At 44.1% G+C, this 13,364-nt stretch overlaps 1 protein-coding gene across 1 annotated transcript in view; it reads left to right on the top strand.

The window, feature by feature from the left end:
- SLC1A2 (solute carrier family 1 (glial high affinity glutamate transporter), member 2) overlaps window positions 1-13,364 on the top strand; it is a 153,653-nt gene that overhangs the window by 99,674 nt on the left and 40,615 nt on the right. The window contains exons 4-6 of the mRNA XM_008571827.1: window positions 1,148-1,398; window positions 5,980-6,148; window positions 10,506-10,632. Coding sequence (XP_008570049.1) covers window positions 1,148-1,398; window positions 5,980-6,148; window positions 10,506-10,632 — 547 coding nt within the window. The remainder of the gene's footprint in view (window positions 1-1,147; window positions 1,399-5,979; window positions 6,149-10,505; window positions 10,633-13,364) is intronic.

The raw sequence follows: 13,364 nt of genomic DNA, 5'->3' as shown, positions 1-13,364 counted from the left end.
GTTTCCCCTCTGGACTATCTCATGAAGGAAGAGATTCAGATCTAAGTCAAATTGTTCTACAGTCTCGTAGATGGTTGACTAGTCAGCCCAGCTCCTGGAAACACTGGGACTCAGGATTGGGCACCCAAGGGCTAAGTGGGGTCTAATCATTCAGCCATAGGTTCAGTGAAACTATGCAAAACTTCAATGCTCCTCTCCAAGCTGGACAAAATGTTCTTCGTGCCTGTTTAACAGATCATACGTTGGCCAACCTGGTAAGGAAACTGAACCTCCATTGGCTGGAATTAGACTTTAGGTTGTAAAGAGAAGTGGGTCATACGTGGATCGGCTTAATCTAGAGCGTTCACAACAAAGGCTTCCTTCCATATGGTGAAAAGGACTCGTCCCCAGAAAGGGGTTTCATCTCTCTGAAACAGCAGAAACTGAAACCAGGAAGTGGGCAACTTGAAGAAACAAGTGGAAAAAAACCCAATGGAGGCTGGAGTTTTTGTGACTTGCTTGGAATTTCCTCTAACCTCCCGCGGTATAGATGAAGCGCCCACCACTGGCGGGTGCTTTACACACGTGTCCTCTCATGTCTGTGCAAGGCTTGGGAGATGCGGATCTTCATCATCCTTCGCCTTGAAGGAATGAGGGGGCTGTGCTGAGTCACTGTCGTCAGACTCTGCATTTCCGTTACTAGTGATGTATTGAAAAGACATGGTGAGCGGGACATAGGCCTTCAGCTTTTTATTTTCCCAAGCGAGGACATCAAAAATAAATAAGTAAACAAGTAAAAAAACTAGCATGACCAGCACCATCACTTTATAAAAGAAACAATACCTTAAGACCATAAAAAGTGAAAAGGACATTATCTCAGAATTAAAAATGGAATAACATCAACTTTATTTTATCTCACTATTGCAGACTGGCAAAAAAGTTGTCACTGACTGTTTGTAAACCCCGAACCAGATAATCTCCAACTCTCCCTAGTTCTCTAGAATCTTGAAAATGTCATTGGAAGTTGAAATTGTACACTGTGGGATTGACCACATATGCAGTAGGAGGTTTAGTTAGTTGTTAATGCACTTGAGTAATATGTATGCAGAGATGGGTCATTAGCAAAAACATGATAGAGTTAATCCCTCTAGATTTCTTTTCAATCCAGGGTTGTCTGGCCTGGATGCTAAAGCCAGTGGCCGCCTAGGCACAAGAGCCATGGTATATTACATGTCCACAACCATCATTGCTGCTGTGCTGGGGGTCATCCTGGTCCTGGCCATCCACCCGGGGAATCCCAAACTCAAGAAGCAGCTGGGGCCTGGGAAGAAGACGGATGAGGTGTCCAGCCTGGATGCCTTCTTGGACCTCATTCGAAATCTCTTCCCTGAAAACCTCGTGCAAGCCTGTTTTCAACAGGTAACCTGGTGTTCTCTCCCCTGCTTATTGTCTTTTTGCTCTGTGATCTTCCTTCTCCTTTTTTTTTTTGCTTTTGTCTCTTTCTTTCCTTTTTGTTCCTGTCTTTGAGTCATCTGCAGCCACACTTTTATCTGCTTTGCCCACAACCCTCTTGAGGACCCAGTGGTTCTCAATCTTGGTGTGATAGCAAAATCATGTGTGGTGCTTTTGAAAAATACAAATGCCCTATAGAATCAGAATCTCCCATGTAGATGTGGGTATTGTTTAAACTGAGGAAGTAGTACATGAGGTTTGAGAAAAGTTTAAATAGTACAGAAACACATAAATAAAAAATAGAAGCCTGACCCCCCTACCCTAGAGCTATTTGCGCTAAAAATTTTGTGTCCTCCCATATATTCTCTTTGCCACATATGCATGTGTATGGGTGCATGGTCTTTAAAGAAATTCAGCCCAAGCCATACTGCATTGTACATACCATGTTGCACCTTGTTTTTCATTTAGCAGTATTTTAGAGTTCTCTCTCTCTCTCTCTCTCTCTCTCTCTTTCTCTGTCAATTTTACTCTCCTTTTTCATGATTGCATAGTATTTCTAAAAGATAAATTCCTAGAAGTGAAATTGTCCTGACAAAGAGTTTTATATTTTGAATTTGCTGAGTGATGCAAAATGGCCCTACAAAAGTTTGTAGCAAGGTGTTCTCCTACTGACTGCGTATAGGCATATATAATTTTTGAGTTTTAGAAAAAGATGATTCTGCTGAATGGAACCACTGAGTTAGCTGCCTAGACCTCACTCAACAGCCTGTTGTCTAACCCCAAGACCAGCTTAGGTTAGAACTCACCTCAGTTCCCACTAGCTCAGGTAGGAACTAAGCTGTAACCAAGAATTCTCCTTCCAACATTTCCAGGGAATCACAGAAGAATGAAATTGGGAAACTGGGAGCTTACAGGAAAAGTCTATATTTCTAGCTGCCCTTGATATTCAGTGGCCAACCACTGCTGAGCCCAGATTACTCTGGGTTGGGATCAGTTCTCCAATTTCAAATGCCATTTTGGTGGCACTAATAGCATGGACCCATATTGAAGGAAACCATTCCAGGCAGAGGCAGTTGGATGGGGGGCGAATAGAAGTAGGCTGGAGAAGGGGGTGCTTACTGAAGCTCCCTCTGGATAATGTGCTTGGCTCTCAGCCAGCCTGCTTAGAAAGATGAATTGCTTGCTTTAGGTGATAGACACAACTGGGTGCCAAGTCTATTCTTAACATTTTGGAAAGAGTGCTCTAGAACTATAGCTGCCGGAAGCTGAATTAGTAGAAGACTGGGGGTAGGACAGCATGGGAGGGGCTGGGAAGGACAGATCTGGGCTCCTTCTGTGCCTGGTCATGGCATCGCTCCATGCAAGAAGGAGACACCCTGCATCTCAGTCGGGAAGGCAGGACCAGGAAGCAGGCAGGTGCTCACAGCTGTTGCTCTGCTCTTGGAGTGAGTTTTTGTGTTGTTGTCCAAGCTCATGTTTGGTGACCTCTCTGGTTGATGGGCAATCTTTGCATATAGCTGCCCATGGCAAGGGGCCGTGTCTGCAATGCTGGAATAGAAAATTGAGCCATCCTTTGTCCCACCCTAAACCTGACCCTGCCCCTTCACTGGCAAAATTCATGGTAGGACTGAGCCTTAGTCCCCCAGCTTAGCCCAGGGTCACACTCGCTTCGGGTTAGGACAATCCAAGGAATAATAGTGTAGAATCCTTTACTTCAGGGTGAGGGTAGGTGCAGTTTCCATAGCCTGACGAGGAGGGCCTCGAAGAAGACTTGAAGGGAGGTCACTCTTCTCAGAGTGACACGGCAGCACCAGAGGGGAAGGGTGTGTGAGAGGTGCCTTATGTGACCTTAAGCACGGCTGGAGTGATTTCAAATAGCCCCTCTTGAATGGAGGGGGGCTTCATGACCAGACTTAGAAACAGACGTGGAGAGGAAGGTGAGCTGTCCCCAGAGTGGAGGCTGCCCACCCAAGCTGGCATGACCTGCTTTGCCCAAGTTGGGCCCCCATGTCTTTGAGAGCAGGGAGGTCTCCTGAGGGCTGTTAGGGCTGACTCTGAATCAAAGTGAGGTTTCCAAGAGAGTGACCAGCTGTAAGGTGTGACCTGACCACATTAGGTCAAACCGAGCAGTAGAGACCACAGCGGGGTTCTTTTCTTCCAGGGGATTCAGTGATCCATGTGTGTTCATTCGGCCAGCACCATGCACACGACTGGCTGCCAGGCTCTCTGCTTTGCACAAGGATGCTGCAGGGAATGAGGCAGGCGAGGGTCCTGCCCCAGGGAGCTTACTCACCCTCAAGAGGAGGGAGATAAGCCAAAAGGAACATCACGTGGACACGTGAGAAATGTAAAAACGCAGACAGGTGTGCTCTCTATAGGCAGGATGACGGGCTAGGGAAGAGCTAGAGGAGGTGTTTGCACTGAGACGGTGGGAGGCCAGAAGGAGCTGGGCCTGAGAAAACTGGGGGAGGAGATTTCTAAGCAGAGGCACAGACCTGCAGAGGACGGGAAGTATTTAGTACTTTAGAACCAGGTTCAGAGCAGAGGAGGAGGCCCGTGTGAGCCGCCGTGTGGGGAATGAGTGGAGGGAGGCGAAACCTGGCTCAGGCGGGACCTGGAAGGCCAGGGTTAGATTTGGGTTCTTATTCTAAGAGAGTTTAGGAAGGGAGATGACTGTTTTCTATTTTTTAAAAAACAATCTAGCAGCTATGGATATAGTTAGAGCTACACGTAGCCATTCTCGCTTACAGATTGTAGGTGTACAAGACGAAGGGTGGGTAGGTCAGTAAGGAGACTTCTGCAAGTGTTAAGGAGAGAGATGATGGTGGCCTGGACATGGGTAGACTCGAGCTGCCATCCAGATGGAGTTGTCCAACCCAAACAGGTTCTGTGAATCAAGAACTCATGCAGAGAATTAGGCCTGTGGTTCAGTGTTCCTATCTTCTCAGCTTCAACTTAAGCTGCTGGCCTGCGCTATTTGGAAACTGGACTTTGGAGTCAAGCATAGTTCATTTTGAAGCTAGCTTCACGAGCTATCTAGCAGTCTGTCCTTGGGTTAGTTACTTAGCCTGTGAGCCTTAAGGGGCTACTGTAGACATAAGAGGTAATACGTGTAAAACCTGTAGCACCTGGCCTTCTGTCGGATCCTGGCAGCCACCATTTATTCAGGTCCATGACCATTATTCTGTTTAACCCAAGTGCTGGCTTCTTTAGCATTCTCAGGATGGGTCTACAGTTGATCTTGATCCCCTTTTCTTTCCTGGGAGCATGACTCTGATGTTCACAGGAGCTTTTCTCCTGCCCACTTCTGCATTCTCTCTTTATGCCAGTGCTGCCTACACCAAGGGGCCAGCGAGCTGCCCATCCCCGCCTTGCACAGCCAGCCTTGGCCTCCACTCTCCTGGCTCAGGTGCATGTGGCTGGGCTAGAACAGAGCTCGCTGCCTCACCTCAGAGAATGCTGGCCTCCCTTCTCTCTGATTTCGGGGTGTTGGTCAGTTGAGCATTGCTTACTGTCGGGTCTAGCTGCAGTATGATTGGGTCCAAATAGTTTAACAAACTACATAGACGGTGGAAAGAACTCAGTGGTGGTCAGGCCATCTGAGTTGAAGTCTCAGCTCTGCCAATGACTATGACGTCTGACAAGTCACTTGACTTCTCTGTGCATCCTCTTCCACATCTATTCATGGCTCAGCCATCTGTTACCTACTACCTGCCGGCACTGACATTCTAGGGTTCCGCATGAGTTCTATTTTAATGCCCTTGGAGGTGGTGTTTTTTTAGGCTCAGATGTGGATTTGCACAGCACTCTGCATGCAGGGTGCCTGGCACCTTTAAAAATAGAGCCACTGCCACGGATGTCGAGGAATAGTGTGAGGGGTTCCCTGGGAACCATCTGCACAGAGATGCTTGGGGAACATGGAGCAAGGCTTGGCATCACTGCCCAGGAAAAGCGGATGTCTTCCCACCATACATTTGGATCTGAAATAGGAGCAAATGCTCTTTCCATGGTGGCTGCTGGCAGCTGGCCCACCTGGTGCCCAGAAGGAGATTCCCAGCAGGGCCTGGCTCTGGAAGGAGCCCAAACTGAGAGTTGGCCTATGATGACCCTGCCCGGCAGGAACCAGGCAGGGAGGGCCATCTAACTGGGTCTCTCAGTTGTGAAGAGCAACCGAGTTAGATGTTTGATATTGTCCCTGAGGTACAGAGCTCCGATCATGGGAATGAAAGAAAAAGACTCCAGCAGACATTTTAAAATTTGTGTCCCATTATTGGACCACACTGCTTGCAGTATGTTTACAAATTAGTTTTATCAGCTCTGTCATTATCTTGTGATTAGGACAATTGTATCCCATTGCATGTCTGTAATAAAATGTCATTTTTTAAAAAACATAGAGATAAAATATTGCCCAATTCCCATAACCTTGTTTTGGCATTTCTTAATTATTTTTAACATATTGGGAGGCTTAAAATATATGAGTGGTCAGATTTTTATTGACCTTTTAGACCAAACTCAATCTTTATGCTTTTTTTTTTTTCACTTCGTTAGATTCAAACAGTGACAAAGAAAGTCCTGGTGGCCCCTCAGTCAGAAGAGGAGGACAATGCCACCAATGCTGTCATCTCCCTGTTGAACGAGACTGTGACCGAGGCACCTGAGGAGACTAAGATGGTGATCAAAAAAGGCCTGGAGTTCAAGGACGGGATGAATGTCTTAGGTGGGCACCCTGGTTCGGGTCATCTCCCCGGGGGAGGTGTCTGCTTCCCTGACAAAGGCCAGCTGCCCCGTCCCAGCTGGTCAGCGTCCCTCACTCCCTTCTCAGAAAACCAATACCTCTCTTGTCCTCTAGGTGGAGCAGGAGGCTCTCTCTGGGGAGTGTTTGAGGGTCACTGGGACTGAGGGGCTGTGAGGGGACATGGGAAAAGAGGAGGGGGGCTAACATTTGCTGGGCACATCCTCCAACTCTCTGCATGGTGTTGGCAAGTCACTTTCTGTGACTCTCTGTTTTATTAGGTGGCACGTCCATTTCCTTCATTTCTTAAGCATTTTTCTGAGCTGCCCCTGTCTCCCAGTACTGTGCCAGCTGTGGAGGGTGTGCCACACCAGCTGTCACAGTCTGTAGACAAATGCAATGCCACCAGTATTGGAAAGTTGGAGTTGGTGCCCAAGAGCTTTACAGAGTGTCTTGTTTAACTTTCTGGGATTCCAGTGATCTCTTTCCCCTAGGCTGCTGCCTTCTTAGCTGCCATCCAGAGGTTCTTTGGCACAGCAGTTGGACAAATCTGGGTTTGGATCCTATATGCACCATGAACTGGTTATCTGGGCAAGTTGCTCCAGTAATCTGAGCCTTGTTTGTAAAAGCAAGATGGGATTGGCACCTATTCTGTATATCATTGTGAGGATTAAATGAGATTGTGTACATAGAGCACAATATACATGCCCTTTGTTCTATTCATAAGCACTATAGTCATTATTAAAAGTGGGTGGGGAGCTGAGGAGCTCAATAAGAAGATACTCCCACAGGGGACAGAGATTTCCCATCACGTGAGTGGCTCCAGTTTGTCCAATTTTCTCCCCACTCACCTTGTGGGTCTTTTCCCTCCATAACCCCATTCATCATTTGAATGGTGTTCCCAAGACGAGAAATAGAGACATTTGGCCAAATACTTGAAGAAATGGGGAATGTGGATGGAGGAAGTATCTTGATCTACACAAGCAAGATTTCTAAGGGTTTGGGTGTCAGCTGTTTAGAAGTGGATAAGTTCAGTGGTCCTTTCCCTTTGTCATCTGGGAGACTAAATGCCCTTGTCTCCTTAATTGGGTTATGAGATAAAATACAGGATATCTAGTTAAATTTGAATTTTAGATAAGTAACAAATAATTTTTTAGTGAAAATATGTCCCAAATACATACGTTGCACTGCATGGGACATGCTAATACTAAAAATATTTGTTATTTATCTGAAGTTCAAAATGCAATTTTTGTCTGCTTGCTCTAAATTTGGTAACCCTCCTCCTTACCTTTCCAGAATGGTAGAGAGAAAGAGGTAGAGGGAGCAGGATTTCCCAGTCACTGAGAAGCTGAAGTGGATCTTTTTTGTTTGGCTTGGCAGGGAGCAGGTTGGGTAAGTGAGAGTGAGCAAGGAGATAAACTGCTAGGTTGCCAGGCGATGGAGATCAATAAACATTGCTGACAATCAGTGGGAGGTGAGAGGTGGAAGGTGGAAGGGGGGAGGAGTAAGTGGGAGAGTTCCTCCGAGAAGGAGGTTTGGTGTTTGTAAAGATTCTCTGAACAGCTCTTCTCTCCCACTGCCCAGATATCTGTGACCCTTTCAGGATTTTCCCAACTTGCCCCAGTCCCTTCTGGTAGGTCGTAACTGAAGACCCAACCCTCTTTGTCCAAGTGCCCCCCAGTCTCCTACACTCTCTGGGGAAGGTCGAGGCCATGAGTAATGAGGCGAAGGCTTTGGAGTTAATCATTCGAAGACTTTCCTTGTTGTTTCCAGAGTCTTGGTGGATTCTGGGAAGTCACATGACCTTTGGCCTTACTGGGGAGTTTCAACACAACTCACTACTCTCTCAACCCCAATGACCAAGTCTAAGAGGGCTTTGTTCAAATGAAACACCCCCGTTCCAGTGAGTGATTTCAATTAGGCAATGTTTACAGAGCTAAATATGGGTTTCCAACCAAGTGCAGTTCAAGGCTCTGGAAAGCCAAGGGAAGTTAGACTGTTGAGAAACTTCCCATTTACAAATTGTGGCTGAAAGAAGGTTCTTTCCATGATATTCCAAGGGTGAAGATGATGGCTTTTTTCTTGTTGTTGTTCTGTCTTTCCGTTTTTTGGCTTTGGAAAGTCCCAAGGATTAAGCACTGTAATAAATGAAGATACAACCGTGGCTCTGGCCTCCCACTTCTTTAAGGACCCATTTCTCTCCTAAGAAACCTCTCAGAACCAACTCTGCAATCCACCCTAATCCAACAGCTTCAATCAACTTCAGTTAGTCCTTTAAAAATCTATCTCCTGAATTCATAGGTATGACCAATTTCTGCTGACCCTGAGGGGAGGTTTTTTATTCCAGTTCTTTGGAATCTTGAGACCCTGCATTTTCTTTTAAGATTTCCAAATGGAATTAACCACATAATGCTAGCTATTCTTAGCCAGAATATTCACAGATTATTTCTCACCAAACACCTAGCAAACTCCTGTCGATGGGCTTAAGAAAAGGGCTTAGGAATAGCCTAGAATCAATTTTATACATTACTGCAGAACTAGACCACTCTCTCCTAGATCTAATCTTCACTAAGCCTTTCTCTTTCCTGGGCCAGTAACTCATTTGTGAAGTCATTTGTCAAGCTTTCTGGCCAAAAAGTAAAAGGCTAGATATTAAACACCAAGTATTAACAATTCCAAGTGCAAGCACTGGATTCTATTTGCTGGAGAAAGGATCCAGCAAAGGGTAGTTCAACAATCTGTGTGCTTGCTATGGGTTGCTATATGCTTGGTATGGAGAGGTTAGTGGTCTTGGTGACTAAGGGAAAGGGTAAAGTCAGAGGTTCAAAGAGAAAGAATTCCCCTATAAGAGAATCAAACGATAATACTATAGTTTACCTTGCCATGACTCTAGGCATAAGGACACAACAGTATATGATAGGGAGGGACTGGAAATTAAGCCCGCCAAACTGGGACAGTGTAAGTGTGGGGAAGAGGGGGAAGGGAGAGGGAAGAGAAGATGGTTCATACTTGGGGTTAGAGAAAAAGTCAAGTGGACAAGCAAAGTCCTGTACCCAATGGTACAGCAACGTTGATTTATATAGTTCATTCACGTAGAATTAGGGCCCCAAGACTGACAATGACAGTTCAGGGATTGGGGGCACACGGTGATTGGCAATCAGCATTCCAGACAGCCCCCAGGCAGTACTGGGGTTGTCTGTTGGCCACACAGTGTGCCCAGTCCCTGGGTAGGAGGGTGGAAAGGTCTGACTACAGTGGAGGGGAGAGAATCTTCTGGGAAGAGAAAAGCCAGGTTTAGCCATGGAGGAATCAAAACACAGGGCGAGTTCCCAGGACCTCAGACACAGGGGATGAGGCAAAAGCCGACACAGAAATAAGACCAAAGGTTGGGTATTGGAGTTGTTCCAGGACCTAGTGCAAATTGACACTGACATTATAAGAACAGGGACCAAGCTCCTCAAATCCTTCCTGCCTGGCGCTAGGATTGGCCCTGGAGACTGGTATGGGGCTGAACTTACCTAAAAGTTGAAGATATCAAATAAATGGAGAGGAGGATTGAGGGGCTAGGAACTAGCAAAATCTGACAGTGAAATCTATGTTCTGAATTTATGATCCTGAAAAAAGTAAATTAAAAAAGAAAGCATTCTAACCATTTTGACCATGAAAGCAATTATGACAAATTAATAAATAATAGGTTAAACTCAAACAAACTGGGTAAATTGGGGTTTCCCAACCTGTTTCGATTTCTTACTGCTTTCCATTGGAAACTTTCCTCCTTCTCATGTTAGGTGTATAGCAATAAAGAAATAATTTTATGTTTAAGATTTTCTTAGATTGAAACATACCAGCCATGCATTAATTTGGAATAACACCAAAGCAATCTAGACATAAGCTTGGCAAAGACTTTATTGGCTAATTGGTCTAGGACATTCCAATATTGGCTCAAAGTTTGCAAGATAATCCCCAAGTTCCAACAAGCCTTTCCTCATGTATCTATGCAATACTGGAATCTGCTTACACATGATTTTGCGTGATTTTATAAGTGAGGGGAGAGAGAAGAGTGCACCTTTTAGTTTGAAATAAAAATGAATTTACTTTCTTCAAGGAACTGACACTGTTTACGGTTTAACTTGCTCGTGTAGCAAATGTGAAGGAACGCCATAATTTTCCAAGGGAAAGATACTTTCAGTGTGCAATATAATGCTTTTGTCTTTTCATGCCTCATCTGTAGGGTGACCTGCAGTGAGTACGTGGCTCCCTACGTCGGGAATGGTAAGGAACAGGGGAGAAGAAACACATGCTTTATAATGCGTTGTTCTGTGTCGTGTGATTGACCCAACAGGTCTGATAGGGTTTTTCATTGCTTTTGGCATCGCCATGGGGAAAATGGGAGAGCAGGCCAAGCTGATGGTGGAGTTCTTCAACATTTTGAATGAGATTGTAATGAAGTTAGTGATCATGATCATGTGGTAAGTGCCGTTGTTCTTACTTCTTCATAGAGGGGGTATGAGAAGGCCGTGGGGTCGCCAGAGGAGACTGGAGCCCTCCCAGTGGGACAGAGTGGGAGTGGACTGATCCAATGGCTCTCCAGACAGGCATTGAGAAAGCCTTTTATGGAGTTTCGCCTGGAACAGGGGTCAGCAAATGATGGTCTTAGACTCAGTTGGATCCACCATCTGTTTTGTATGGCCTGTGGGTTAAGGATGGGCTTTATGTCTTAGCCTCTGGTTTTACATAAGAGAAAACTGTGGTCCAGAGACACTGAATCTTGGTTCTTTTGACATCGTTATGATCATTATTATAATAAAATCTATCATTTATTGATTTCCTTTTACCTGTCAAGAGCCTAAGTTGGTGCTTAATTAAATGTAATCCTAGCAACCCTGTATAGATAGTATTATTATTCCCATTTTACAGAAAAGTCAACTGAGGCTCACTGAGGTGTATTAAGTCATATAAGATCATATAGCTGGAGAGAGGAAGAGCAGGTACCAAAATCCTTGAGGCATCAGTGGTGGGTTTTTTTGTTTGAATTGTCTAAGCACTGTTGTCTCCACCTTATTTCATGTGTGTTAATAGTTAGTGGTTCGGAACTTGAGGGTAGCCCAGGACAGCATGAGTGTCCACTCCTTCATCAAGGAAGCTGTGTCACCTTCAGTCATTGGAACCTTCCGTCCCATATCTATCAGATAGAAACCGTCTTACATGCGTTCGTTTCATACCTCTAGGATGGTCCTGTAAGTCTGCCTAGAAAAAAGTAAAATTACTGTTAGACCAAGCCACGTATGTGTCCTATTTTCCATAAGGAGTCTGGGTTATGTATTTCCTGTCCCTTCACATTACTATCCTGTCCGCCTTCTTCCCCAATCCTTCTCTGATCCTTTCCCACTTTTCTGTAGGTGTCTTCCATTGAAATTCTAGATTGTTTTTTGCTTTTTCCTTTCCTTGCCTTCCACCCCTCCACACAAGAACCAAAAACTGTTCTTGACTTATTTCTTATCTCTACAGAACCAAACATAGTGATGTGTCTGTAGTCCATTCCTGCTAGACTTCAGGAATAAGTGGGAAACGAAAGACTCTAAGGTTTGGGATCAAGAAGATGTTTCTCACAGTTTCATGAAGCATATTTAATAGAACTGTCTTATTTGGATCATTGCTTCATTGTACTTTTAAAACACAGAAAAGATGCTAGTAAAGTGATACGTTCTCTTTTATTATTATACTGAATCTCCAGCTTCCCAGAAATGCTAGATTTCTGCATATTTCTTTTGTATGAAGATTTAAGGTAACATGGAGATGCTGTAAAAAGCATTTTTAAAAGTCCTTCAGATCCATCTGAGCCTGCTTAGAGTTTGATAAATGATACTACATAAGGCAGAATCAGCCTCTGGCTTGAGCATTAAGATTCGCCCATGTTTCCTAGAATTTCTAGCACAGCATGCATCTTTACTCTAAATATGCAGCCCATATTTCTGTAACCTGATGCCAATGACGTGGGCAATATATGCAAATTCCTTCCTTCGTCCATATGCACCGTCATTTCCACTGAGTCCTTGCAGGAAAGATAATCTTCTAGGAAATTGTATGAGTCATTGGGATGAAGTGTGCCTCCCTTCTCCTCAGGGATGGAGGATGGTATGGATCAAGATGCTTCTCATTCATTGGAACCAAAACCCCTAAAGATTTAGCATCACATGCCTGGAGATGAAGAGCTGTGGTGAGGCAGGAATGATTCCCGAGAGCTGTCCAGTTGCCTCATCAAGGCAAACAGTCAGGAGGTGTTACGTGATGTGAAATGCCAATGCCACACATTTCTTTCACTCTTTAGCCACCTCATCAGCATCAGCCTTTGATAACGAGGTGTGCGAGAAGGTTCTGGGTAAAACAGCCAACCACTCTTTGATGCCTCAAACCTTAAATAATCAGAGTTCTTTTGTTCTTCTCTATGTGGTAGTAAGAATAGTAATAATATCAAAATATGACATAGAGAAGACTATAAAAATGATAGTTATTATTATTAAATTATAACTTAGAGTTATTAAATTCTTGCTATATGCTAAGTGCTATTGCAATTAACTGTACATGAATTAAGCCATTATTATTGAGGAAGTTATTATTGTTATTAAATCATAACTAAGATTTTCCAAGTTCCTCTTATATGCTTAATAGTATTCTAATTGCTTTATATGCATTAATTCATTTATTTCTTATAGTAGTACTTAACAAAAATAGGTACTTTGGTTAGCTTATATTCCAGATGAGAAAACTAAGCACAGGGGTTGACTTGCCCAGTGTTGTGGAGCTGGATAGAAGTGGTACCTGACTCAATTTCTTTCTGACTTTAGATTGGATTGAATCCAAGATTCTCCTATTACAAGCTACGTGACTTTAAGCAAGTCAGACACACTCTAAGCACCAATATCCTGATATATAAAATGATGATTGTAAAATCCATGTCATAGGATTGCTGTAAGAATTAAGTAAGATTGTGACCAACAGTCATGGAGCATTTCCTATGTGCCAGGAACTAAGAACTTTACATTAGTTAGTATTATTATAATAATTTTTTATTACCATTACTATCAATTCAATCCATATCCTCTATATCTCTGCTGTGTTCATAAATTCTCTAAGAAGGCTGAAAAACCCTTAATTTTGGTGTGATTTTCATATCCTCTTTCTTTAATATGTTTTTTTTAAA

The sequence above is a fragment of the Galeopterus variegatus genome, unplaced genomic scaffold (genome assembly GCF_000696425.1).
Source record: "Galeopterus variegatus unplaced genomic scaffold, G_variegatus-3.0.2 Scaffold725, whole genome shotgun sequence".
In the NCBI taxonomy this organism is placed as follows: Eukaryota; Metazoa; Chordata; class Mammalia; order Dermoptera; family Cynocephalidae; genus Galeopterus; species Galeopterus variegatus.
This window is presented reverse-complemented; position numbering and strand designations above follow the sequence as displayed.